Here is a 27,815-nt window from a genome sequence, read left to right on the forward strand (position 1 = left end):
GACGCGACTGTGCTACGCAGCAAAAAAACAATTTCCAAAGCGTATTTGCAGCCTTTGTGCCTGGCCTGACCAGGCTGCTTTCTTCCCAAGGCCCTGCTGCTGCCATTGCCCCAGTGACGCGTGGATTTGGGATTTTCCCTTCTCCGCCAAGGCGCCCGCTTCGGAACGGGCGGTGCTGTGAACACCTCGCGGGGCCCTTCTTATTTAGAGGTTTTCTTCTGTGTTAATCGCAATCCTCAAGAGGATTTATCTCAGCACTCTTGTTGCTGTTATGCAAGGAAGAGGGGCAGTGGTTGGGGGAAAAAAACCACTTCCGTAAGCGCTGGACACGGAAAACGAAGAGGACATCGGTCAACCTCCCCCCACCTCAGCCCCGCCGCGGACGGGGGCGGGCCCCGCCCCAGCGCCTGCCCCGCGATTGGCCGGAAGGGGCGGGGCGGCGGAACGGGATTGGTGGGACCGGGAGGGGGCGGGGCTTTGGTTACCTCGGCAACGGCGGCGGCGGCGGCGCGCAGGCCCGGCCGGCGCCTCCCGGGCCCAGGTCGGTGCTGGGGCCGCGGGGACGCGGGAGCCGGGGACGGGGGACCGGGAACCGGGAACCGGGAACCCTGTGCCGGCCTTCCCCGGGGGACCCTGTGCCGGCCTTCCCCGGGGAACCCTGTCCCGGCCTGGGAGAAAGGACCCGCGGCCGCTGCCGGGGCGGCTCGAGGCCTTGTGCTGCTGAGGGGAGGGAGGGAAGGCCGGTCCTGGGAGCTGCGAACCCCGGCAGCCAGGTGTTGTCCCGAATTAGGTCCGCGCATAGAGCCGAGGTATTTGATTTATTTATGGTTCTGCGCAGGAAGGGGCTCTGGGCGGCAAATCCACCGAGACAGCACAGCGACTACCAAAGCTTTTCATTGTTTATACATTTTAGCAACCAGAGGTATTAATGTTCACTGACTGCAAGTCACCTAGTTCTCTTATTAATTAGTATCCTGTCTTCTGTTGGTTAATGATTCTCTCGTTCCCCATGCTAATTAGTCCGTATGCTCGGTCTTTCCCTTCTTTTGGATCGGAGTGAAATATACTCAGCCTTAAACCTAAACAGGGCAATTCTACCGAAAAAATTAATTTGTCTTCCTGACACCTGGACATCACTTAGAGCTTGTTTGTTGGCTGCTCTCTATTTCATGGATTAAATCTCCTTTGTTGTTGATTAGGCTTGAAAATAGACAAAGATCAGACATGAAAGACATCCTTTCTTAAGAAAAAGGCTTATAAGCTCCCGGACCAGACTGTGGCTTAAATAATTTTAGGAGATGTCTGATGTACGCTGTATAGCATTTTAGGCAAAATACCAGCTGGCAAAAAGGGGGGGAGGGGGGAAAGGCAGCTGTGACAGATGTAACTGCTGTAAGCCTTCACAGATGAGGAAAAAAAAAACATGAAAAAAGGCTGTTGTGTATTTAGGGGTTTGGATTTAAAAATGAAGCCCTAGAAGTATTTTTAAGGGCTTGTACTTCCTCCTGTTTCATTTTAGGAGTGCCTACAATGTATTTTTTTGACTCCATCATCTAGAATATGTGGATGAAGCTCCTGATTGGATAAGGAAGTAATGTGTCTTGGAACAGGATTTTGTCAGGTTAATTTGATAATAAACAGCTTTAATCTGCTTTCGGAGTTGTATATATGGATTCGAAAATGAGTGGGGCATAAAACAAAGGGAGTTAGAATGAGAGACTTGCTGTAACTAATGTTGGGTTTGTTTAACCTGGTAATAACTCTGTGTAGCTGTAGTGCACAAAGCACTCTGTAGATCACTACCAGTCCTGAATCAAAATGCACTTGATAAAGCTCTAAAAAATATCTGTATTTAAAAAGGAAAAATCATCCCTTAGCCAGAATGATTACTTATGTGACTTTATCAAATGCAAAGTTTAAAAATCATTAAAAAGCAGTTAATCATCATTTTGTAATCAGTTAGTCAAAAAGTGTGATCAAAAATTTGTTCTTGATGGCATTTTTTTACCTTTTCCCCGTCCTGCTATGATTTCCTGGGTAATTAAGCTTGCAACCTGAGTTGTCTAGTGCTGTGTGTTTTTATTTTAATAAGAAAAAAAAACAGCCTTCACCACTCCAGAAAACCCCTCTGACATGAATTAGATGCTTTATCACTGAAGACATCTCAAATATTTCAGTTGTCTGATTGCTGAAATTATTTCTAGTGGAATTCATTCAGGACAGACAAGGGTTATTCTCTTTGCAGAGCGTGTTTAGCCAGGTATTGCAGGGGAGCACGTGATGTAAGCTCCTTTGAACGTGCCCCTGCCAGGTAACTTCAGCCAGAGTCTGGGCAGCAGTAGAGGCTTGGCACCTCCCTGACATGTGGGTGAATGTTTTGGTGTCTGATTTTTATCAGTTTCTATTTGTAGTGAGTGAAGAGTTCCTAATTTATACGTGTCAATATTGGCAAAACCTGTTAGGATTAGTTTGAATTGAATCAACAGAGGGTGCTTTATTTAATTCTGCGTTCAGTAAATTACGTAGCACGTGCTGAAGAGGGGAAATAGTGTTTGGTTGTGTGAATGATGGACTGCTGACAATTTGAGGTGAATATAATGGCCCTCCTTTATTTTTTGCTCAGTTTGGTGGGAGTCCTGGTGGCACTGCAGTTGTGCCCCCCTTTGGGCGGCTCAGAACGATGGCAATGTTTCTGCCCAGTGAATCAAGGGCATTGTGTGATATAGACAGAGCTATAAACAGCCAGTCTACTTTTGTATCGAGGCCTCCTGGCTGTAATCAGCTTAGCCTCCATGTGCTTATGTGCAGAGCCAGCCTCTGGGACAGTGTTTGTGGCAGGTCCTGCTCACACCATCCCTTCCCAGGTGTGAGGCTGCTCAGCCCCATGCCCACCCTCGGTGCCAGCGCTGCCCTGCATGTAGCACTTTTCCAACAGCCATTCCCTGCTCTGATTCCCTGAACAGCAGGTGATCCCTGTGTTTTTGATCCGCAGCCATGGGATTGTTTGACAAGCTGGCAGGATGGCTTGGGCTGAAGAAAAAGGAGGTTCATGTCTTGTGCCTTGGCTTGGACAACAGCGGCAAAACAACGATCATCAATAAACTCAAACCTTCAAATGTAAGTAGCCAGCTTGGCTCACTGCTGGGTGTTTGTTAAGTCTGGGTTTGCATGCTGTTATACTGGATGTGCCCGTGGAAAAAAAAATGTGAAGAGCTTGTGGGGAGCAAAATAGATTTTAAAATTTTCCAACTAACTAAAACTAAGGGTAAGCATTCACACGCATGTTATTTTCCAAAAAAACCCGCTGTTAATGTGGCACACTTTTGATAAGATCACGCAATAAGGAAGGGTTTATGATGGCTGAGATCAGGATCTGAAACAGTCACTTTAATCACTTAAATAGTTGCCACAGGATTGCACTTACAAGTGATGTTGAACATTAAGGATTAATACAATTGTACAACAATTTACCATGTTTATTTTAATCTCTTCCTGAAAAATAATAAGTGCATAAGAAGTAGTAAAATAAGAAATAATGTGAAAACGCACCTTTAAGGGTGACATCACTATTTTTAAAGCAGAATAATTTTCAAAATAAGTACCATTAATACTTGCAGTTCATCCATCCAGTGAAAAGTGTTTGAGGCCACGAGGAGTGTATAATAATCTGAGCAAAAATGAAAGTAGGATTACTTTGTTTCTAGGTATGTTTATGGACTAGAAATAGATGAATTTTGGTAGGCATGTTCAATGGTTATATGCATGTGGGAAACTGATTTCTGCTGTTTATATCAGGGCACAGATTTTTTTTATTAATATTAATTTTCATTTAATTTTACCTGATGAGTCCACTGGACATTGTTTAAAAAGTGTGACATGGTGAAGAGTCTGTCACTCTTCCATTCCTGGCAATTGTTCGTCCACTGAAAGTTGAGTAGAGTTATAAACAAAGACTATAAACTGCTTGCTATCTGCTGCCAGCTGTTTGGGGGAAAGGCTACAATTTGTACCTGGCAAATTGTATGTTTATGTAATTTTTGAGACCTTTTTTTAGAGGGTTTTTATATCATGCCTTAAGCAGTAAAGGATTCCTAACTAGAGCTGAACACAGACTTGAAGATTTATCACAATAATGGGCACTAGAGAAGATCTCAGGGGACTTACACAAGTAGAATAAATAGAATTTGTTTGTAATGAGAATTTATAGGAAGATAACTTTGTGTCCAACTTGTGTTAAGTCCTACCATTACAAGACATGCCAAATATTCTAGCATGCAACAAGTGTCACTAGATCAAAGTAAATAAAATAGTTTATTTTTGGTAAATTCAATGGACAGGTGATTTTGAGCTCTGGGTCAACCCAGTCTTCTTAAGAACTGCTGCTTTGCCCCAGGAGCAATATATAAGGGCCTGGCAAATACAGATGTTTTCCCATCTGTCTGCAGTTGTTTCTTCTGGACCTGCCTATGGACGGTGTTTGGAATAAGGGGCTCTAGGAGTCTGTGCAAGGATTGCATGTCACTTTCTCAGGCAGCTCTGTAATCTATGGGATGTGACCTTTCTTCCTGCTCTAATATCGATGCTTCTTAGAGGAGCTATTCTTTTCTACCAACTTAGCTGATAGGTTCCTTGGCCGGCTCAGTAGTAAATCAGTTATCAGACAGATCTCTTGATAATGCTTTGTGTTTTGGCAATTCCAATAGTGTTCACTCTATTCCCCAGAAAATACAAATCCTTGATTCTGAGTTACTTTCCTTTTCTGGGAGCTTTAATATTGCACACTTTGGGGAAAAATAGATCTGTAATGTATTCATGTTTCAAATATATTTCAGTATTTGCCTTTTCTAATTTGATTTTCAAATTTGTACTTTCTTTCCTTCAAAGGCTCAAACTCAGGACATTGTTCCAACAATAGGATTCAGTATAGAGAAATTCAAGACTTCAAGGTAGTACTTTCTTTCTTCATTAGCAGTAGTGATTATTGTACAATAGTTGGTCTTAATTATCCCTTTCAGTGGGTTTGTAACTGAGTATCACGTGTGGTGGTGTACTGACATAACATTGCAGCTTGTTGATATGTAGTACCCACGACACCTAATCCTGATCCAGTACTGAGTGTATTAGAATATAATGTGTGTTTTGTGCTGCTATAAAACTATTACCAAAAAAAAAATTAAAAGTTTTGTAGTTTTTTGCAGTAGTGTGTATAAACATCTGATGCCTGTCTGTTGAGAATTTCGGAATAGGGCACTGTTACAGACTGGAGAAGAGACAGCTGCCGAGGTGGCAGCCTGTATTCCTCTCTCAGTGTGGTAACCTGAATTAAGCACTCTCACTGGAGGTACTCTGAACAGATTGCAGTGTAATCTCATTAAATGCAAAAGGATGGCTGCTGCATTAGCAATGTAAAGGTGGCAGGAGCAAAGGCCAGGAAACGAAGTAATGAGTCATTAGTTGAATTAAGACTAAGATTTGGATTAAGAATGTCGTGACACGAAGATATTTCAAGGAGGCGGCATCATTTTCTTATTCTGTAGCCTTCACTGGATGTTTTCAATGTCTTCAAGCCAAGCAGTGTGGCCTCACTGGGTGGGAGGTCTTCAAGAAAATAGTTTATTCCTTGACCTGATGTGTGAGATTGAGAGGTTTCATATTTCTGTATGAGCCTCCACAACTGAGCTCTGTCTCAATAAAGCACATCAGACAGGTTTGGGACTTCCTGTGTGAGAATGTAAATTAATTTATATTGCTTTTTTTTATTCTGATCCTGTAGTAGGAGAGATGATGACCTGTAAATACACCATGTAGAGTGATTTTCCCACCCACCCAAAACCTCAAACCTCCACAAACTGGGGGACATAGAGTGGAAAGGATGTCTGGAGAGCTTCCTTTTCTTAACCTCCTCATTTTGGTGTGGCCTCCTCTATGGGAGCTACTTGGGGCTACCCAAAACAGGAAAGCCTAATACTGAAGCTGCCTTTGTAGACATTTCAGGAGTGGATGGGAATTTTTTTAGTGTTATTTAAGTTGCCTTGCTGTTTGCAGTGTTTGGCTGAAATCTCACAGTTGCAAAGACTGCTCTTTGTCGCTTGGTCATCTGAACTCACCTGTTTTTACCAGAATATAATTCCTTTTATTTCTAAAAGTGGAATTTTGATTATTTTTTTTAAAGCCTTTTATTTTGCATACATTTATGCCAGTCTAGGGACAGAATTTAAGACAGGCTGTGGATTTTAAGTCATAGTTCCTCTGAATTTCATTTACTCATAAACAATATTTGATACCAGCACGATAGAGAGAGAGACTGAATGGGAGCTTATTTTGTGTTTGATGTCACTTTAAATAATTGGTTTGGTTCTTTTATTCAGATAATAAACATGTTGTCCATTGTGAAATATTTCTATAATAAGACTGCAAAACTGAATAGGATCATTTGAAGGCAGATAGTGCAACCAGAGTTCCTTAGGGAATTTTTCTCAGTTGATTTGGATTCAAGTTGATCTGGCCTTTTTTTTTTGGGTTGGGTTTGGGTTTTGTTCTTTGTTTCTGTGCCTCATGCACTTCTTTTCTTTGCAGTTTGTCTTTCACAGTGTTTGATATGTCAGGTCAAGGGAAATACAGAGACCTCTGGGAACACTACTACAAGTAAGCCTATCATTTATTTTAAAGCATTGCTCTTCATATTAGCTGTTTTGTAGGTTATTTAAACAGAAGTATGATAATATCTAGTGATTAGAAATGATTCAGAGAAGGCTTAGGCCTGGTGTTTGAGAGGAAGTCATTCTGGATAAACGCAACTTTCTGTTCTAAAAAATGAAAGTTTTTATCTGCTTTCTGTGCTTTCAGGGACAACTTGGGGGAACATACTAGAGATGGGATTTAAATGTTGAAACCTGAAAACCAATCCTGTAAGAAAGCTCAAGATGAGTTAGGCTTCCAATTTTTCAGTTCTTCTGTACGTCAGCAACTTAAAACCTCAAAGATATTGGCTGATGGCTGAGATTTTTAGAGGTGAGGGAAATGAACCTCAGAGAATAAGGCATGTGTAACTAAGAACCTGAGTGAACATTCTTACATGTTATTTACTGAACAGGGTATTCTCTGTACTTTTTAAGATTCTGGTGTTGCCTTTTGGTAATAGATGGACACCATTCTCTGGTTTTGTAGCTTTTAGTGAAACTTAATCTTTATTTACATCATCTCATTGCTATTCTGTAGTGCCTGATCCTGATCTAGATAGCATGAACAGTACTAAACCATGCAGAAGTAGCTTGGAGAAATAGAAGGGAGAAATTCTGAAGTTTATAATATTGATTAAATATTAATATCAGTTGTGATAGAGCTTAAATTGTTTTTTAATCGAGGATTAATGCTTCCTCTCCTTCTTGCGCAAATTGTGTTAGCATTGAAAACGTGTGGCCAGGAGATCTGCATTGTTCAAGAGTGTTAGATTTGCATTTCAGTCACTGATGCCCTCAGGCTGCTCTCAAAATGTTAGCACAGTGCTTCATAAGCAAATAATTTTTGTGATTGCTGTATTTAATGCAGTAACTTATCCCTTGTGGGTCATAAATGGTTTTTTCATCTTAACAGTAACTCCCTAACAGTAAGGGAGTTTTTTAGGTTATGCTGACAGTGAAATATGCACTTGTATCCACCTCTGTTCCTGATCCAGTGCAGTAGGCACATACTTAACTACTAAGAATAATATAAAAGCATTAATTTGCAGTAATTTAATAAAAATATTAATAAAATAATTACGTGCTGTTCAGTTTATAAAGTTAAGCAAGATTTGATTTTTCAAGAACTGCAAAATGGAAGTCAAATCTGGTCAAGTGTCAAAGCAGTGGCCTTGGAGTCCTTCAGGTTTGGACTTTTCTTCTGTTTGGCTTGAAAGTATCTTCTAGGACATCCCTAAATCCATTTATCTTAAATAATCCTAAAGTCATGTTGTGTCCCTACTCCTGTTACTTCTTTGCAAAGTTGTTTTTTGGGTGGCAAATACATGCCAGTACTCTTGATTTCTCTGGTAAAATACTGTATGCTCGTGAAAATTGCTTAGGCATTTTCAGCTAACATGCAAAAGCTTTATTTACTAAAGGTTCTGTACACCAGAAAAGAATGGGCCTTCTCATACAGTCTTGGGCTGCTCAGGTTATTTCTGGTTTCCAGCAGGTGTAGAACTGTTTCTTATCAAAATACAAAGATAGATGGTGCTGGAGGGTAAAGAATGTATTTATAATGGTCTCACAGAGAAATGTAAAATGAAGGAGAAGTGAATATTACATTAAAATATTAAGCAAATATACCTTTTGTGAGTGTTTATAACTGAACTGGTGAATTATGGATTGGTGAGACTCTATTTGATTTTCAAAACAAGTTTCAATAAATGGAACATCAAGTCATAAAATATCAGTAACATCCTGAAATAATGAGTTGAATAATTGCATTTTTTTTGTGGCTGTGTTCATACTGCCAGAAAAATGTCCTAATGATTTGAAATAGTTGAAAGTTTTTACCTGTTATTCGAAAAAAAAGAAAAATCCTGTTTATGCAGGATATATAAAAGTTAACCTTCATATGCCTAGCTGTGGACACAGTTTTTCTCTAAAAAGGTAATTGACCTTTCTCTGAATAAACTTCAGTGTAGGAAATACAGAATTTCCGTAAAGACCTGTCTGTATGGGTTTTTTGTCTGCCTGACCACACTGTCAAAATAGCAGTTGATTACCTTTTGAGTTCATTTTTCAGTCTGGGTGGTAAAATCAAGCTTTTCTAAAAGGTGTGTGGAGACTGAATCTTGTATGAGCAGGTAACAACCTCATGTCTAAAAAAATGATGCATGTTACCAAAAGATTGAATTTCAGAAATAAGACTGGATTCAAATGTTAATGGTAAATGACAGTGACAAAAATTAGAGGACAAATCAGGTTTGCTTGTACTTTTTTCTCAGTGTTTCTTCTGAAGCCTTTTCTTATTCACAGAATACTCATTTCTTTGAGAACCTATAATTTGCCTCTTTGCTCTTTTTATGTTATGCAGAGAAGGCCAAGCCATTATTTTTGTCATTGATAGCAGTGACAAATTAAGAATGGTTGTGGCCAAAGAAGAACTTGACACCCTTCTGAATCATCCAGGTGAGGAGGCTTTTTTCCCCTTCTGTGTCCATATTTGTTATGTTGTCTTTAGAAAAGCCCCTGTCTGACACATTCTGAGTACTTTGCAGATATATTAGCCATTCATGAATATCAGCACAATAAGAATCTTCAACAGCTTGTGGGGTTTTTTTTTCCTATTCACATTTACAAATTGATCGTGCTTCAGCTGTCTACACTGAGTTGGATTGGTCTCTTGTTAATCAATATAAATCAAAAGTTGCATTGTTTTCAGAAAGAACAGATTGAGTTGAAAGCTGGAGAGGCTTTTTGTGATGACCAACACAGACAAAAATGTGTCTCCCTGTCTGTTTTTTCCATGAAGACAGCTAATTCCTTTAATGTCACATTTAACTTTTTTGTCATCTTCATTTTTTTTTTTTTATGCTTTAGCCAGAAGTAAGGAGGGATAATTTCACCAGTCAGTTTCAATTCCCTGTAGAAGGACACATGAGATGGAAGAGGATATGAGAGAATTCATGATCGGGGTCTTGGTTTTAGGGGTTTGCTTTGGGTTTTTTTTCATGAGGCTGCACCTTCAAAACTTAATTAAGTTTTGAAATCAATCAATTCTTTGCCTTTCCATATAGCCAGCCTTACTGGGATGTGTCTGTAAGCAATATTCAATTTTCGCTTTCAGCACTTTAGGTAGTTGCTCTGCCTAACCAGAATAAAAAACTACATCTAGGAAGTTTAAAAGTGAAATAATCCTTTAATTCCTTAATTACTTATTAAACTGATAGAGCCCTTAACTTGTGGGATTCCCATGCTGAGAATGAGAAGGAAGAAGCTGGCTTGTATTTCTAAGAAAAGTAGTGTGTAATAGGGACAGAGATGTTCCCATGACTTTGTTTTCCATGAAGACTGTATATAACACTTTAATTCATCAACAAAGATGCTGGAGTTGACTGGGCCTTCTTATTCTCATTCTCTAATTTCTTGTTTAAGGATGTGGGTTACCTCAAATGCAGACACTGAAAAGGCAGTGTTGCAAAAGTCAAAAGGAGGATGAGGTGAGCCAAAGGCTGCAGGTGGATTACACAGAAGCCAGGGCACTTCATACCAAATCAGGAATTAACTGCAGCAGTAAAACCAATTCTGTTGGTAAAATGGAACCACACAGGGCCCAGGGTGAGAGGTAAAGGCTGCTGGAAGAAGTTACTAGTTTAATAGAGGGCAAAAGTGTGAAAATGTTTAGATGGAGGAGAAGCAGCCTTAGGTGGGGCTTTTCATTTAGGCATTAATAGGTCACTGATGCTGACCTAGCAGGTCAGTGCTGTTCAGCTGTTCATGAATTTGTGTCTTCAAGTTACCAAAGACAGGGCTCTGGCCACTGAGTGCAGTCCTGAGAACCAGGAGAGAGCAGTGATGTATTTCTGCCTTGGAGCAGCCTAGCTCCAATACAGCAACAGTGTCACTGGTTTATCAGATTTTGATATATCACATCTAAGAGAAGCAAAGAGCTTAAAAAGTTCTAGTAATGTACAATAAAAGTAGCTGTTAGGTGAATCAATATTTAAGTGGTTTGTTATATCAATATCTTTATTTGTATTTCTGTTCTGCCTTTCTAGCTGCATACCCTACTTTCTCCTGATCTATGCTTCTGTCTCTGTCATCCTCCTGGAGTGGTTTAAACGTACATGTTTACCTAAGTTTTAAATGGAATTGAATCAATTCCTGTCTCTGAAAATCTTAGCAATCCCTCAGTAAAACAGTTGCCTGTCTTTTTGCCAGGCTTTGGCTGAGGTTGTCAGGTGGAAGGGTATGTGTCCTGTGAAGCATTAATGGGGTTAGAAGTTGTACTAGCTGGGACTTTTTTGTGAATCAGAGCTTTAAATTATTTTTGCTTTCATAAATGGACAATGAACTCTTCAAATAACAGCTTGTTTAATGATAACTGTATCATATTTTGGGGGTTTTTTACTCAAACTTCATTCTTCAGCACTTCGAAAGATGATAGTCCGTAGATTACCTGGATTAGATGACGACTCTTGGGTCACTTGACCTCTAGCACATGCTTCTAAACTAAACTGAAGTTCTTGTCAACTTGAAATTCTTGGTATAAAATTGCACATCACACATCTAGAGTCTGGAATATTTTTTAAATGTGTTAATTCATAACTACTTGCAGCGAGCAAATGTTAGTTTTCCATTAGTAACTGAAAAGTGTGGGGGGGAAATACTGCACATTAGGAAATAATACAAATTTCTGTGACCACCACTTTATTTAGCAGATATCTTTGGGTGTACATTATGAGTCTGGGTGGTTAGGCTGTGCCCCTCTCTGATTGTTCAGAAAAACACTGGAAACTTCTTGATTAACTTGGCTGTTGCATATGTGATGCCTGCTAATTTGTAATTGGTTTTAATTTACCCATAACCTGCAACCTGTGGGTACCAGGGTTCATTTAATTATACTGTAAATTAATGTAAAAGTTTCAGTCAGGAGACTCAATAGCTGTTCAGCTGTGGAATCAAAACAGAGATGTAATTATACTGTGCTTGTATTTTGAGACCTTTGACTTGTGTTTATGGGTATCAGAGGAGAAAAGAGCTCCAGGTAGGGTAAATAGTTTGTGAAAATTGTCAGTCTTTTGATCAGCACTTACCATCTCTGAATGAATATGGGGAGGTAGTGTTATCTCCACTGATTCTATGGAAGGGTTTAGTAGGCAGGTGGAAAAGAACATAATTAGGAAAGTTCAAACCATTTCAGCACTGACAATTTGTTAGGATTTTTGGGGGTTTTTATCATCCTCCTGCCCATCAGCAGGGGTGGATGGCTTACGTTTGACATTTTAAAATAAATCCTTAGCTTGTTTCCTATGTGAAATAACCTTTTCTTTTTACGATTTTAAAAAGAGCCTCTGTAGCAATTTTCATTGGGGTGGTAGTGTGTAAGTTCTTTTCCTATCAAGCATTGATTGATAGACTAAAACCTAGATTTTCTCTAATCCTGTATATCATGCTTTGTATAAATAACATGAAAAACTCTGAGAGTTAGTCTTAGTGCTGGTAATTTTTTGGCAGTGTTACATCTGTAATTTTGAAGAGAGTAGGTTTTGTTTCCTTTCATTGACCATATAATCTTTTTGGGGTAATCTGTGAGGTTTAAGCTTGTCTATGTGTAAGTATCCCAGAAATTGCCAGAGTACTTTGTTTGGTCTGTAGTTCTCACTGCTAGCTGAAAGAGCTTCTGGAAGTCCTTCAAGGGAAGGGGGAATAAAGAAGTCCAGACATGTGCATTTTTTTCCAATTCTGTAAATTCAATGAAGTAATAGATGCTTTCCAGGATGCTAAAGGATAATTCAGACTACCCTTCTCAACTGTTGTTGTGATGTTACGAATGAACACAGAATATTTTTTCCATCCATTTTATACATCCAGTTCTCACTAAGCAGAGATGTGCAGTGTTTGTAGGCAGTGGTTTGAGCTCTTGTTCCTCACCTTGACCAGCAATTCCAATCTACAGCTTGAAGTGTGGGTGTAAGGTAGGGGGAGAGGGGTGGAGGATTCCAAGGCCTGCAAGGAAGTTTGTGAGCATTCTGGAAGCGTGCAGCAGAGGCCGGGTGACCCAACAGTGTGTGCATCTTGGTAGGATACAACCTTCAGCGAATTGCAGCTACAGGTGAGCAAAATACTTTCCTGTGTTGTTTGTACCTTGTTAAATGCAGAGATTGGTAAGTGTTGCCTCTTGTCCTGAGGGCTCTGTCTCTGCTCATGCCTAGATATTAAGCACCGTCGACTGCCTATTCTCTTCTTTGCTAACAAGATGGACCTCAGGGATGCAGTGTCATCTGTGAAAGTGTCTCAGTTACTGTCCTTAGAAAACATCAAAGACAAGCCCTGGCATATCTGGTAAAGTTCTCTTTTTCTATCCCTTTATTGGCATTACTTTGTGCATTCCTGTTTTAGCCCTGCCATGCCACTCGCTACTGTATAAAATAAATCAAGTAGCTGAAAGACAGATTCCACATGTGAAAGCAGTGGTAATATTAAAACACTTATGGTGAAACTCGTTTTAAATGTACAATGCATTCATTTAGACTGTGTCTTAAAAGTTTTCACAGCAGAACTGTTAGCCAAGTAATGGAATGGAGCGTTTCCAGTGAAATCAGAAAGCAGGGTTCATATCAGAAGAACAGGTGCCATTATATTTTGCTGGAAAATTGAGTAGAATTGTTAGCAGAGTGCTCCTGCTCTATAGATTACCTTGCAGGTTTGAGAATATCAACAATAAAACCTTTGGAGATTTTTTCCACTCTGCAGATGCTTCAGTAAACTGCTGTTGAAAGGCCATTTAGTAAACTGTTCTCTCCTGCATTCAGAGGGACACTGTATTCTTTGTACCCAGTCACATTGGAGGGGATTTTTAGTTGTAGGAGCTAGAGTCTTTTCTTCCTGAAGGATGTAAGCTTTAGAAGGACTTAGTGCTAGTGTTCACAAGGAAAAAACTCTCCTTTTATCAGAAGCGTTTTTTTTATAGAAGTTATTTTTTTGTCCTGTTAAAGTCCTCAGCTGTTAAAAATAAAAGTGATATCAGCTAAATGACGCTGAAAACTACCATTTTCATTTTAGGCCCTTTAGTATTAAACTTGATTACCTGGACGTTGTTTTGGGATTGCTGCTTTTTGTCCAGAAATCACACTAATGAATTCCCAAGCTTCTTGGTAGATCATTTTACAGGGAACTGCAGTTACAGTCCAGATTGACAGCTGTGCTGGTTTTCGTAAACTGAAGAATGAAGGGCATGTAAACAGTTATCCCCCAGTGATTCAAAAGGCAGATTTACACTGCTCTCAGTGTAGCAGAATAGTTTATATATTGACAGACACTGCTGGGCTTGCTGCTCCAATGAAGTGTGTACACACACACGCGTAATTCCTTCCTCCAGCATTCTCACCATGTGTAGGAACTGCGTGGGAGGACAGTTGGGCTTGATCATCTTAAAGGTCTTTTCCAGCCTCAATGATTCCATGATTCATGGCTGCTCTTGGAGGGAGTAAACATCTTTTACAGCATTGTCCGAGGAAGGAGGTGCCGCAGAGCAAGGTGTCTGCCTTGTGTTCTAGGAATGGTTCCTTCTTCCTTGAAACTGGAATTAAAACAGATCACATCATGAAATGGCGTTTCCCTGTGGGGAAGGTACTCTGTATCATTTGAGGAGCAGTCTTCTCCATGGGAAGAAAACTTAAGGAAACTGTACCTGATGCTACTTTGCAATTATGTAAATTAAAAGTATAGTGATGACTCAACTAAAACAGGTATTTTTACAATGTTTTTGTAATTTGATTTGTTTCTTTCAGTGCCAGTGATGCTCTTAAAGGAGATGGATTACAAGAAGGTGTGGATTGGCTCCAAGGTATATCACATGTAATTCTCTTGCTCTATTTTCATTCTGTTAAGCTTTTTCATTTTGTAAGGTTTTTTTCTTTATTATTTCCTTTGTTTTCTTTCTGTCCATTTCTGCTGTCAGATCAAATTACACAGTGAGTACTAAAGCTCTGTCTCATATTTGCCTTTCATTTACCTCCTTAATATACACAAAACATTGTGTGGGCTTCCCTGACCAAAGTGTGTATTATGAAATACTAATACACACTCCTGCAAACAGTGTAGCACTTTCATTTAAACAATACCAGCTCCCACACTTCAATTTCTTGTTGTGGTAGTTCATTTTCTTCTTCAGTTCATTCTTAATGTCCTGTCCCAGTTTCACATAACCTAATGTTAATGTATCAAGAAATGGTGAAAGAAAATAAGCCAGATATGCAGACAAATGCAGTGGTTTTAATTATACACCTTCAGCTCTTTAATCTAGAGCCAAAAGAAGAACTTCTTAGACTATAACGATTATAGGACATGCAGACGCTCATAACTGCATGGAAAATATCAGATCCATCTTGGACAATGTCTGACATCCAGCATCTTTCATTTCAAACTTGGTACAGATGTTGTGTAATTACAAACTTGGTACAGATGTTGTGTCTCCTTCTGTTGTGTGTTCGTAAGGCTCTGGTCTCTCTTTTCCTCTTGCTCAATGTGTAGATTAGTGAAGCGTGGCATAGTTTTGGTAGACTCATCCCAATTTTAGCTCCCTGACTGGCGTTGCCTGTGCTGTGAGTGTTTTGGGTGGTGCGGGCTCAGCTGAACCGCATCACCCGCCTGTGCTGTGCCCCGCTGGCCGCCGGGTGTCAGCGCTGGGCCGGGAACTGAGCCTCCCTCCAAAAGGATAACAGCTGGCCCTGGCCCCGGCTTAACTCATCCCCACTGATCTAGGGACACCAGACTGTCCTTTCTACTTAGACTCGTCCTGCCGACTAGAAAAAGATGGTTTGTTTTACGGAGTTATTGTAGAGTACAAAAATACTCGGTCTTGTTTTCAGAGGGAGAGCTGCTTGCCAAAAATAGTCTTTACAAAGAGATTTACTGCCCTACAGAGGAGCAGTGATGTATCCTCCACTAGCTAAAATAGTTCTGAGGTGGGGAACCAAGCACCGAGTTTCCGCCTCTGCTGTATCCTATCATCATAGAGGCAGATTCCAAGTCATAATTTTTCCTAATTTCAGGCATAGTTCTGGCTTAGTAATGTCTTCTTGCAATGTTCAAGGCCTCTGCTTCTCTTGGAGGAACCTTTTAAGTTTCAATCCAAATTTTGGTTTTGTACATAGCTTCATGCTACTTGAAAGGATCTCAAATGTGTGTGTAAATATTTTCTGACAAAATATTTAAGTTATATATGTAGACTTTTTTAAGCACAGCAAAAGTAGATGCTTCTGCTGTCACTCACATAGCTCTTCATAGCTATTCACCTCTTATGGATTCTTAATTTTATGAGCTTAAATTCCTCATGGATGGGCTCTATCTGAAAATTTCCTTTAACTCCCTGGTTCAGTGAACCCAAAAGCTTAAGAGGGGTTGAGTTTAAACTGTACTGTTCCCTAACCACGTGTAGTTTGGCAATTAACTGTTTGATGGCTGAATACTTGGATATTTCTAGAACAAATTTTTACTCTTGATTCTCCTCATTTCTAGAGCACTAGATGGAAATATTTGGAACAACTCTGTAGTTATGGTAGTCCCTAAATCACAGCCTGGGGATGCCATAAAATTCAGGGGAGGAAATGACACCTGATGAATGAGTGCACAGTTCTCCTTGTCAGCAGCCAAGCTTTCCTTAGTTACCTTTTGCACACCCATTTTACAGCTGGGGTGGCAGGGGCAGAAAGTTTCGTCTTTTTTTTTCCCTAATGAAGGCTGAGTTTGCTATTTCCCTATTTTGGAATGGGGCTACCATTGCAACAGCACATCCTCAGTGGGGTAAAACTAACCTGTCTCACAGCATTCCCTCTTAGTGGGGGAAATAGTGCTGATTCCCACATTTTGTAATGGGATGCTGGATGCTTTTGGTAACCAAGAAAATATTTGAAGTGAGTTGAGAAGTGGCAATCAGGCAGCAATATGGAGAAGTGTGGCTACTGAGAGGAAAGTTTTGATGTGAGTTATTTAAAACCAAACTTTAAATCTTTTGCAGTTGGGCAGTTAGGTCATGTTCAGTTATGGGGAAGCCAAAATGTGTACAAGGAATTGACATGCATACTTCACCAAATAAACTCCCAGGTCTTATTCTCATCAAAGTGATCTTACAAGCCTGAAGAATATAAAAAATTAATTAGGTGGAAGAGTATTCCTGTTTAATTGGCAAGATTTGGGGAAAACAACTTTGCTGTATGGGAATTTAAGAAGTGGAGAAGAGAGCAAGTTGAAAACAACTCTGCGTTGTCCCCCATTCTTGTAACTACACCAAAATATCTATTTTATGTTTTCAAAAAGCAAAATACAGCAAGAATTCATCTTGTGCTAAGACCAGATGTTTTTTTTTATTAACAGATCAGATGCAAGCAATGAAGACATGAGAGATAAATAAAGGATCTATGGCGTTCTTTTACACCCTTTGTCAGTAGGTGAACAAGCACCTTGGAAAGGAAGAATGATTTGAAGAAGATGAACAGTTCAGCTAAAATATCCTATATTGACTTGTTTCAGTTTAGTATCTCTTCCAGGAAAACTGAATGTAGACAACCTAGCACCTCAGGTATGAACATCGATTGAATTAAATTGAATCTTGTGACTGGAGAGGGTATTTTTAAAAAAATTGTGTTAAAAATAAACATCTGCATTCATTTGAGTTTTAGGTGATAACTAGCCATCAGGAAATACCCCTCTGTTTTTTGGGGGGACACCTTTTGAGCAAATGGGAATATTTATTTTCCAGAGACAGAATAATAAGCACTTCCTGAAATACAGCTACATGGGATACCTACTGATTTTAGATGCCCAGTTTAGGCATTTCTGCCATTTTTTTATATTAAAGTTTGACATTAGTTTTTATTATCCATCTATAATAGACTTCTCTAAGAATATTTTGATTAAAGATGCAAGGATTTAAACGTTCAGTGTATTTGCTATAGATGATTGCAGATGTTTTTAAGGAATTGCTTTTAATGAAATGTTACACATTGTTTTTGTGATTGTGCCATGGTTATATTTGCATTCCCATCAATAAAACTTCTAATATATGACATGCCCTGGTTGGGTTTTTTTAACTTTAATATGCTCATTGATGGTCTTTGCATCCTAGAGATTTTTGGCTTTCTGTTCGTTTCACTTGGAATCTGTTTATCCATTTTCCAGAGGATATAGCACTGTGTACTGTAATAAAACAGTATCTCTGTTGCCAAGGTTTTTTTATTAGTTGCATGTATTTTTTACACTACCTAATCAACTAGACTGCTCTTGCAGATATTCAAGGAGCATATGAATCACAGCACAGGTCAAGCTGGAAGGGACCACAGTGGGGTCATCTGGTCCAACCTCCCTGCTCAAGTAGGGTCATCCCAGAGCACATGGCACAGGATTGCATCCAGCTGGTTCTAGAATATCCCCCAGGAGGGGGACTCCACAGCCTCTCTGGACAATCTGTTCCAGTGTGTGGTCACTGCACAGTAAAGTTCCTCCTCATGTCCAGGTGGAACTTCGTGTGCATCAGTTTCTTGAAAGTTGTATTTTGAAAACACAGTTAAGGGACAGCTCACTGGTTTACTAGATCATTATTATGAAATGTGTTATATACTTCTGTTGTGTATAAAGACAGTTTTACTTTCAAGAATAAATTTAATAAGCCTTCTGGCTTCAAAGATGTACCGTAGCTAACAAATTAAAAACTTTATTTTTGTTCTGCCGCCTCTTCCCTTTCAATCCCTGCTCCCTCATTCAGGAAGCAAGCAGACTGACCCTGGCAGTGCTGAATCCTCCATTTAACTCAGTGATTACCTGATCCCTGTGGGACATGTAATATGCAGCTCTTGAAAAATCTTCCCCCCACATCCATTAGCATATAAAACATACAAATGTTCTGTCAGCATGCCTTCTAGGCCTCACCTAATAGAGGAATATTTGGAGCAAAGGGAGCTGTCTGAAATGGGAGAGCAGTGTCGTGTAGTCTTAGTTAAATAGTTAAAATTAACTTCCCTGCTTTGCCAGAAGAAAATCTCACTGTAAGAAATCTTTCTTACAGGCTGCTATGGTTCTTACAGTTGAATTTGTCATGGAAGTATTTTCATGTCTCTTTCTGTGACACCTTTGGCCTTTTGTCAACTCTGAATCTAAGTATCTATACAAAAATCAAATACAAAGGAAGAACAGTAGTATATATTTCTGAGAAGTTTTCCTCTGAATTGTGGGCAGATCATTTTGTGGTTTACTTTGCATTGGATAATACAGTAATTAAAATAATGACAGAATGGGTTGGAAGGGCCCTTAAAGATCATTGAGTTCCAACTTCCTTTCTTGGACAAGGGACCCTTTCCACCAGACCAGGCTGCTCAGAGCTCCATCCAGCCTGGCCTTGAACACTTCCAGGGGTGGGAAGATCACAAATTCTCTGGGCAATCTCTGCCAGTGCTTCACCACCCTCTCAGTAAAGAATTTCTTTCTAATAGCTAATCTAAAAGTATTCTCTTGAAAATAATACTTGTAAAAACTGTTTTGCTATGTATAAGTATTTTGGAATTATTGTGGTTCGCTTGTATGTCTTGTCTAAATGAAACATTTAATTTTAAGTTAACAGTTTCTTTTCTACCAAAGAAAATTTAAGTTCTTACATAAAATCTGTCTGCATTTCTGACTTCCTTGAATAGTATGGATCTTGATGGTTTTCTGATTATTTTTCTTTATTTTGAGCTACATAAAGTGCTATGTTTATCTTGTGGGTTGCCTTTACTGTCATGGGAAGCTGTTTGAACCTACTGCTTTGTTCTTCCATCCACAAATCTGAGGGAAGTACTCTTAATATCTTTTATTTTTTGCTCGCTAATGTGGTTAGTAAGTGCTTTTTGAAAACAGCAGTTAGTTTTTTATTTTGATTATTGTTCCCTGTCTTGTTTTTTTGGTGTTTGATTTTGTTCTGCAACATCTCTTTCTGTTCCTCCCCTATGGGGCCACTTGTCTGAATGAAGACCTGTTGGAAGGAGTGGAAATGGGAACAGTCCTATTAGCAAAACGCTGGATTTTTAATTTCCCCCCCCTTATTACTGCTCCAACTGTTATCTGTCCCTTTCTTTTAGAACATTTGTGATCATTCTGTGAACATAAAACCTCCTGAGGGAATCTCTGCATGTTTACCTCTCCTTGCCACCTTGGTGTACAGGCATAGCTCACCAACATCCACAGGTGCTGCGTCCCTGAGTTGCTCTAAAAACGTTGAATTTGGTACAAGGATCATGTATTGCACAAAATCCTCGTGTATGTGTGCAAAAAGGCTGCTCTGGAGTTGGTTTTTGTGGCTGTCAGACTTCCATGCCATTCTCCCATTACATTTAGGATGTTAAAGCAATGAATGAGTTCTATCTGGGTGCTCCAAGACAGTTTGCATTGACAAGTTCATGGTGCCTGAGGAACAAAGCAGACAAGGGAATGTTCAGTTTCTTGATCCATGTCACTGTAGGTGTCTGCATTAAGTGGTCACTTGAAGGGCAGTAGAGTGACCAGAAGGACTTGGGGAATTTGGTCTTTACACCCCCACTCAGTGTTTTGTGCTGTTGCTTCTGTGCAGGCTGCCCTTGTACTTAATTATTAATTTCCTTTAAATATGCCTGGTCAGGCTTAAGGCTGTAGCATTTTCAGCTGAAATATGGTGCAATTGTTTTCACATACAAAGTGTTGCCTTCTAGGTCTCTTGACTGAGGAGGGGGGCTATCAGGTAAATGTGTAAATCCTGATTTTCCTAGCTGTGCCTCTCTAGTACTGAGAGCACCAGTCCATGGGAACCTTGTGTTTAACTACTACTTGCAGCTGTGCTGAGAGCCTGCATGGCCTCAGCACTCCTGGGCAATTTCACATGAAGCAAGTGCAGTTCTAAGTGAGAGGATGTAAATGTAATGGAGCCTTCTTGTAATCTCAGCCCTCTAACTGTAATTTGCTTGGGGTGTTTTATTTACTAATATGAAAGATAAGCTGCTGTAAAAGAGCAGACCTAACAGCTCAGCTTAGTTGTCTGCAGACAGGCATTCTGATGTGGTAATATGTGGAATGGTAACGTACTTCAGAGCTTCTGTAAAACAGCTGTGCAGCTGTTTTGGAAAGCAGTTTATCTCTTAGAAGCTTTAACTAGGAAATATCATTTTGTTGGTAATAAGAAGTGAAAGTAATGCTGATTCAAAATGCTTGTCTTCAAAAGCAAACATTTATTAAGCCAAGAAATGGTGTTTAATCTCAAAAGGGGTGGGGCTGGGGGGGAGGTTTGGTTTGGTTTGGTTTTTGGTTTGTTCGCTTTAAGTTTTACTTGTTTTTAAAGTTTTACTTGGTTGGAAAATCACTTTTTTATGATTAATTCCTGTCATCCATTTATTTAGTTCTTTCTGGCCTGCCTTATTTCCATTTTACAGAAATCCTTACAAATCTTGCTTCTCAACTTTTTGTTCTGCTTCTTTTAACTTTTGCTGAGTACTCTGCTAGTGAAACTTTGCAGCTCCCTTCCCTGTTGTTTTGGTTTTGGGTGGGTTTTTTTGAGAAACAAAATAGATTATGAGAGAAGGTCACAGAAGACAGGACTAAAAAAGCAAAAAAGGGTACTACCAAGAAGGGCTCCAACTCTCCTCTTTCAGAAAGGTCAGGAAAGTTTGCTTTCAAAGGTTAACTTGATATGCCCTGATCCTTTTTTATTATTTTTCACAGCCCATGCGTGACTACTTAAGTTTAAAAATGCGCTGTTACTATGCAAAACTAATATTGTGTGTAATAGCTAATCAGAGTTCAGAACTTTAAATGATCTCTTGTAACAGATGCCAAGTGTTTTTAGTAATATTTTGTAACCATGCTCTAGTTCAAGGCTCTGTAGCTCCTGTCACAGTAAGTTACATCATGAAAGCATCTGTGTTTGTGTCAACCAGCATTTTGTAATTAATTTGCCACTGTTCAGTCAGATGGATTACTACTTAATTGGTTGAATTTTTCTGGGCATATGACATTCTTGCTCTCACAAGTACACCATGTATGTGATAATGTTCTGTTCTCCTTCAGTGGATGTCAGGATCTCACCATGCATGTTCGGGTTTTCCACTCTTCTAATGACAGCATGAAACCCCCTCCCACTACTCTTTTTCAGAATCAATCCTTGAAATGAAAGCTAGGCTCTTAATGTCTCTTGTCTACCATTAAATGATCTTGTGTTCTCCAAACTGTTTACCAGAAGATTAACTTAATTGTATTACAATTGCATTACTCATGCACCAGCTCAAAAGGGGGTGTTTGTAATTCCTCTGGGATTCAGGGAGCACCTTTGAAGAACAGGGTAACTTGTGTAGTAAAAGAAGTGTAAATTTAGCAACTTCATGCTAGGCAGTCTTTTTGCAAACAACTTTGTCTTTGAAGATCACTAAGTAGATTGAAGGCCTAGCAAAAGAGTTACTGAACCAAATTTAGTTGCTGAAGAGTTGCCTAACAGTTCTCAATAGAGGGAAGAAAAGACAGTAAGGAAGGATTTAAAAAATCAAGGAAATTAGGATGTGTGGAAGAAGTTTCTTTGGGCTGGACTCATGCTAGTGAATATTAAAGAAACCTAAGCCTCATGAGGCTCAGTGAGGTAACCATGATAAATGATAATAGTGGGTGCTTGGCTATAAGGCTCCCTACTGATGAGAGCAGCCCCATCAAACTGCTTTTATAGAGCAAGAGAGCTGGTGCTGAGAGCCTGGTATCCTTATCTGTGTGGCCTGAGTTTCCTTCAGCCTGAGCCTTTCCAAGGGCTTCTCAGTCCTTGGAGCATGCTGTACACCCTTGGCTTTGAGGTGTAGTTTCATCCAAAAAGAATTCAGTTCTTGTCCTCCCAGCCAATTCTGCGCTGTAAACAAAAGCACTGTTAGTGAGGATTATCTTTAAAATACCCTTGTGACCTGAATTAATGCACAAGTGGAGGCATGCCTGTACAAACTTAAGAGGGAAACAATCCCAAAGTTTTAAAACCATGGAGTTGAAACCATGTGAAAGAACAGCAGAATTTGGCAAGAGGTCTCCACAAACCAAGGTTCCCCAGGAAAAATGCCAGTGAAGTATTTGGGAAAAATAAAAGTTTACAGTATGCTTCACTTGGAACTTGGGAAAGTTTATTCCACAAATACAGGATATAACCATTGGACAGGGATTAAGGGGTAACTCTTCCAACTTGAAGGAAATGGCATAATGTCACTTGTGAAAAATAGGCAGTCATGAGTAAATAATAATAAATATTAAAATCTTTATTTCAATAATAAAAGAGTCATCTGTCTGGCATCCTTGCTGTTCCTGGCATCATCTGTATTTATGATCACACAGCTTTAAAGGTGTTACTAGGAAAAGAACTTTGCAGTTTGTTTTTTTTTTAAACTTAAAATATCACTCTGCAAGTAAATCTCTCTTTGTTTAAATTTTATCCACCGATATTTATTAGCATAAACTGAATGGGGAAAAAGTGTCTAAAAACTGGTGCAAAGAGTAACAAATGGAACCAATGAACCAGAAAGTGGATGTTGTTTTCAGTGATAGCAATATTCCAACGATTTTGTTCATCATTTATTACATCATCAATGGATTACATTAAAGCATCTTGGTTCCAGTTTCACATTTTTATCTGTGAGCTGATGTTCACCAGTCATTAATTCTTGCTTTAGAGGTGTAAGGACTGATGAAGGGTTTTTCTTCAAGGGCAGAAGACGTTTCTGCTGGGAAAGGTGGTGCTTTTCTCTTGTAACACTTGTTTTTATTCCCCCTTCACCCCCCTTTTTTAAGGTGCTCTTTTACATTCTTAGGTAGTTTTCAACAGGAAAGTGTTACTCTGTTTTGAGATGCTTAAAACCTATGCATAATTGTTTTCTAAGTCCTCTGCTGAGCTTTAAATCAAGAGCAAGTTAATGCTCTAAAAATTTTTTGGCAGCAGTTTTAAAGCAGGCTAAATTGATCTATAAACTAATCCAATCTAGAAAGCATTGCTGCATTTTGCAAATAAGTTTTGAGTCTTTCTTTCATTGGTGCCAATATAAAATAAGATCAATCGCTATTATGTTAGAAAACAATTGCAGAACAGCCACTTCAGTGCTGACTTACCAATATTATTATATATACATATAATAATAATATAATAAAGCTACGTTGTAGCTTTACAGTTCCTGGAAATTAAAAGACATACATTCAAAGTCAAGTCATTTAGGTTGTAGGAATATTTTTAAGTACCAAATTTCCTTTTTACCCATTCCATAACTTTTAAAGTACTACCTAGTTCTCTGTCTACTCTGATATGTCATGCACTGATTAAAAAAAGCATTAAAAACCCCTCTTTTTTGTGAGTAATAAGTCTTATGCTTTCCTTGAGGTGTGTGTTCTGTCATCATGACAGGTAATGCATTTTAGTAAGCCCTTAATTTATGCAGGATACAAAATATCTGTGTGATTTCTTAAAGGCTGTAGCAATGCCTAAATTGTGAAGTGAATGACAGGTGATCTGATATTGGCATCATACTAAATAGGAATACTTCAATCAGTTCCTAATACAAAGAAAAGCTGACAGCTTTATCCAGAGAATTGATTTACCACAGAGATAATGTGAGCCTTTATTTTCAGCAGCAGTTCAGCACACCCTGAAAATTGGAAAAAACCAGAGTACATCTACTATTTATGAGCTACAGTAAGTGCATTCTATAAAATACCATCTTCAATTGTAGAGAAACCCCTTTAGTCTTCATAGTCATATTTATTGGAGCAGAGCTGTGCATTACATACAGAAAATATTTCTAAAGACCAACATCAGATAAAAAGACTGTTTCAGGCTCATATCCCCATTAGCCAGACGTTTCCTTGTGATGGTGTTTACTTTGCTGAAAAAGCTTTTCTGCCCTGACTTTACTAACAACAAATGCTTGAGTGAGGAAACATGGATTACTCGGAATTTTTGTTCTCGGGCATTAAAAGAAATAGTCTTTCCCCAACTAAAGGTTTTGTTGTGTTGGGCTTAAAAAGAAAATAAAATAAACCCCACAAAACAAATGAGTGTGTGTGTGGGGTCAGTTATGCTGTACTTACCCAGCTAACCAGGCAAAATCTGATCAATGGTCACTTGAATTCTTACAAACTCGGCCTCTAAGATTTCTTTCTTACCCTTTTTCTGTGCGTTACACAGACTGTGTACTGTTATGTGGAACTTGCATGCCAAGAATTAGACTCTGTTTTTCTGTTTGTTCTGTAATAAGATTGAAGTATTTTCTCCCTGTTTGGAATAACTTATGGATATAATTTGCATACATAAGAAAAGGTCTCTTCTTTGTGTTCTCTCTCTCTCTTTTTTTTTTTTTAATGTTCTCACTGGAAGCTTAAATGGACAGGAAAATAAGTTGTTCCATGAAACCAGATGGGATTCTGCAACATTAGCAGCCAAAAGCTTTTATGATCCTGTTTGGCTCAATCCATAAGAATTCTGCTTGTTAGAGACTGGTGTACTTAGAGTCATTTTTATAGACAGAATATTTTACAGTGTATTTCTCCAGACACTAAAGATGCTTATTCCTTTTGGAATATGCTTATACGCATGCTCAGTATGAATGTGGTAAGGGGTTACTTTACATACATAGATATTCTAATTTTCAAACATTTTTAATAATATTTTATACAGGGTCCAGAACATTGGGTTAAAAAATATCCTGTGTTGTGAAATCCAGCAGGAAAGATAAGGGGTGGCATTGGTGTGCCTGCAGTCAGTGGTTCTAGGAAGCCTTGGGGTCCAGGGACTAGTCTAAGGAAATCTTTGGAAGGTAATTAAGAAAGGCAGGTCTGCTGTCCAGAGGCTTAAATTTACTTAAATTTATATAGGCTTGTACCACAATTTAAATGTGCTTAGTAACCTGCAAATGTTAAAATGTACTTTTATGTACAGGCATGGAAATACAGTAAGCCCATTAGTATAGTAATTTGATTTTATATTTGAAAGTGAGTAGATTTGTAGAGAAAGGTGTATATTTATTTGTAACCACACATCTAATATTCAAAAGACATTCTAGGTGGAAAAGTGTTAAATTAATTACAATGTATAAGTACCTGGTAATGTATTTCATGGATTTCTTTTGTGTGCATGTAAGACACCTCTTTTTGAAAGCTCTTGCATTCTTATGAACACTAAATTATTTTTGCTGCTTTTTACACTATATACAATATATGTTAGAATTTGGGTGAAATCAGCCTACTGAAGCACTTTGTTTAACCACAATTTTTTGAGGAAGGCTGGTGGTGAATAGACAGATTGCCTTAGCAGGTGAGCAGACTCAGAGCAGGATGGTTTTACAGGGAGCTCATTACATGAAGTGCAGACTTTCCTGAGCTCCAGTTACGGAGGGTGGTTTGCAATCATTAACATTGGTAAAAGGACAAGTGAGCTTAATCTTTATTTTGGATTCACACAAGTTTAATTGATATGAGGTGCTGTCAAAAATGTCTTGGGAGCCTTCCAGACAAGCTGTGCTAATCTGCTGAAAGTTGTCAAATCTTCTGAAATTAGGTCCATACATCCCACCACAGTATGAGGCTTCTGAGTGCTTTTTGTTCCATGCCCAGGTGCAGCAACAGTCTGCATTAAAAAAGATTCTGTAGGTGGGTTGGTGGTTTCTTATTTTGTACTTTACAGTTAGTTTCCCCTTTTAGCACTTTTGCATCTGGGTAGGCGTAAATGTCACAAATTTACAAGTGAAAAACAAATAGAGTGGAAAACAAATAGAAGAGGCTTTCCAAAAAGTTGATTTAAAGATTTTAATTCCTAGACTGAACTTTGGCCATAGGTAGCACAGTGTATAAAACTTATTCAAAATAATAAAGAACACAGTTACAGTCTCAGAAGCTGCTGTTTAACCCCATGAGTCATTTCCAGCTGTCTTCTCCAGACATGAAGGCATTTGAACAATAGCAGCTGACCATGTGGCTGTCTTTTAAACCATTTTCAGTAAATCAAATGGGGGAACTTTGTGTTTACAGTTAAAGGATGAGGATTGCTGGAAGCTGTGCAGCACATACTTTACAGCAGGAGGTCATGGCTAGATAGAAAATAATCCTACAAATCCTTGCTAACATCCTTCATCTGTGTAAAAACATAGCCAAGACCCAACTCTTCCATTCTGCTGGTCGCCTTCATTTTAAAGTATAAATTAGAGATTTGAAAATCATCAGTATTTGTTTCAACATCTGGACAACAACACTGAAAAATGGCTAGGAAATATTACACATGATGACTCCTTTATGTGTATTTATTAATTCAAGGTCTCAGGCCACCTATTAAAAACCTGCCGTTACAGATTATAGACTGGAAAGGAAGAAGACAGGTAAGGCCCTGTTCATTATTAAAATACTGTTGCTATTTATGCCACATCTACCTACAGACATGTGCTTAAGAACCTGGAAAATGGGAGTGCTTGTTAACAAGAAAAAGTAGCAGAGCCATATAAAATCTTTCGATAGATAAGTGCATTAACATGTATGAAATGGAGAACTGAACTTTGCTTCTGCATAGCAGAGTTGCACCTCAAAACATAAGACCACTTCTTACTGTAGCAATCCAACAAGGGAAACAGTTTGAGGATGTTATTTTCATCTAAAGTTGTGTGAAATATGCTTGCAGGCAAAATGTTTAGTTTGGAGGTTTTAAGACTAACTTCTCCCTTAGTTATGACTTTAATGTATCAGGAAAGTTCTAAAAGAAGGGTGTGAAAGGAGGACTCCTCCTAAATCAGCATGAGGGAAACTTGCTTTCCTTTTTGGTATCCAAACAAAAGATTTGACTCAAGATTTTAAGGACCCATAAAAATAAGGAAATTCAAAAAGCACAATTAAAATTTCACCATCTGCTCACTCTAAATCAGCAAGGAGAAGGGGGAGGTTTCCCTTCTGCATAACCATTATAATCAGAATTGCAGTAGAAAAATTAAGTGGATGTGGAATAGGCACAGCACTCTCCCCTCTCTTATTCGACATTCAAGTGACACTCTGAGCAGGATGAATTATGAAAAAAATGTATTGAGAGCCCCTGCTTGACATTTTCCTCTTCTGTGCAATTCTATCCCTCTGCAACTGTGTTTTAATGGTTTCTCGCTGCCT

At 38.9% G+C, this 27,815-nt stretch overlaps 1 protein-coding gene across 3 annotated transcripts; it reads left to right on the top strand.

Annotated features, from left to right (window-relative positions):
- Positions 1-494: 494 nt before the first annotated feature.
- ARL6 (ADP ribosylation factor like GTPase 6) lies at positions 495-17,896 on the top strand. Of its 3 annotated transcripts, none has more exons than XM_048294696.1 (9): positions 495-541; positions 2,993-3,117; positions 4,885-4,946; positions 6,577-6,645; positions 9,043-9,137; positions 12,884-13,013; positions 14,462-14,517; positions 14,632-14,644; positions 17,046-17,896. In XM_048294696.1, the coding sequence occupies exons 2-9, from the start codon at positions 2,995-2,997 to the stop codon at positions 17,080-17,082; spliced, it is 585 nt and encodes a 194-aa protein (XP_048150653.1). In that variant the 5' UTR covers positions 495-541; positions 2,993-2,994; the 3' UTR covers positions 17,083-17,896. The 3 variants fall into 3 exon arrangements, with proteins under 3 accessions (XP_048150653.1, XP_048150652.1, XP_048150651.1); XM_048294695.1 differs by lacking the exon at positions 495-541 and adding an exon at positions 574-809; XM_048294694.1 differs by lacking the exons at positions 495-541; positions 14,632-14,644.
- Positions 17,897-27,815: the final 9,919 nt, after the last annotated feature.

The sequence above is a fragment of the Corvus hawaiiensis genome, chromosome 2, assembly GCF_020740725.1.
Source record: "Corvus hawaiiensis isolate bCorHaw1 chromosome 2, bCorHaw1.pri.cur, whole genome shotgun sequence".
NCBI classification, from domain to species: domain Eukaryota; kingdom Metazoa; phylum Chordata; class Aves; order Passeriformes; family Corvidae; genus Corvus; species Corvus hawaiiensis.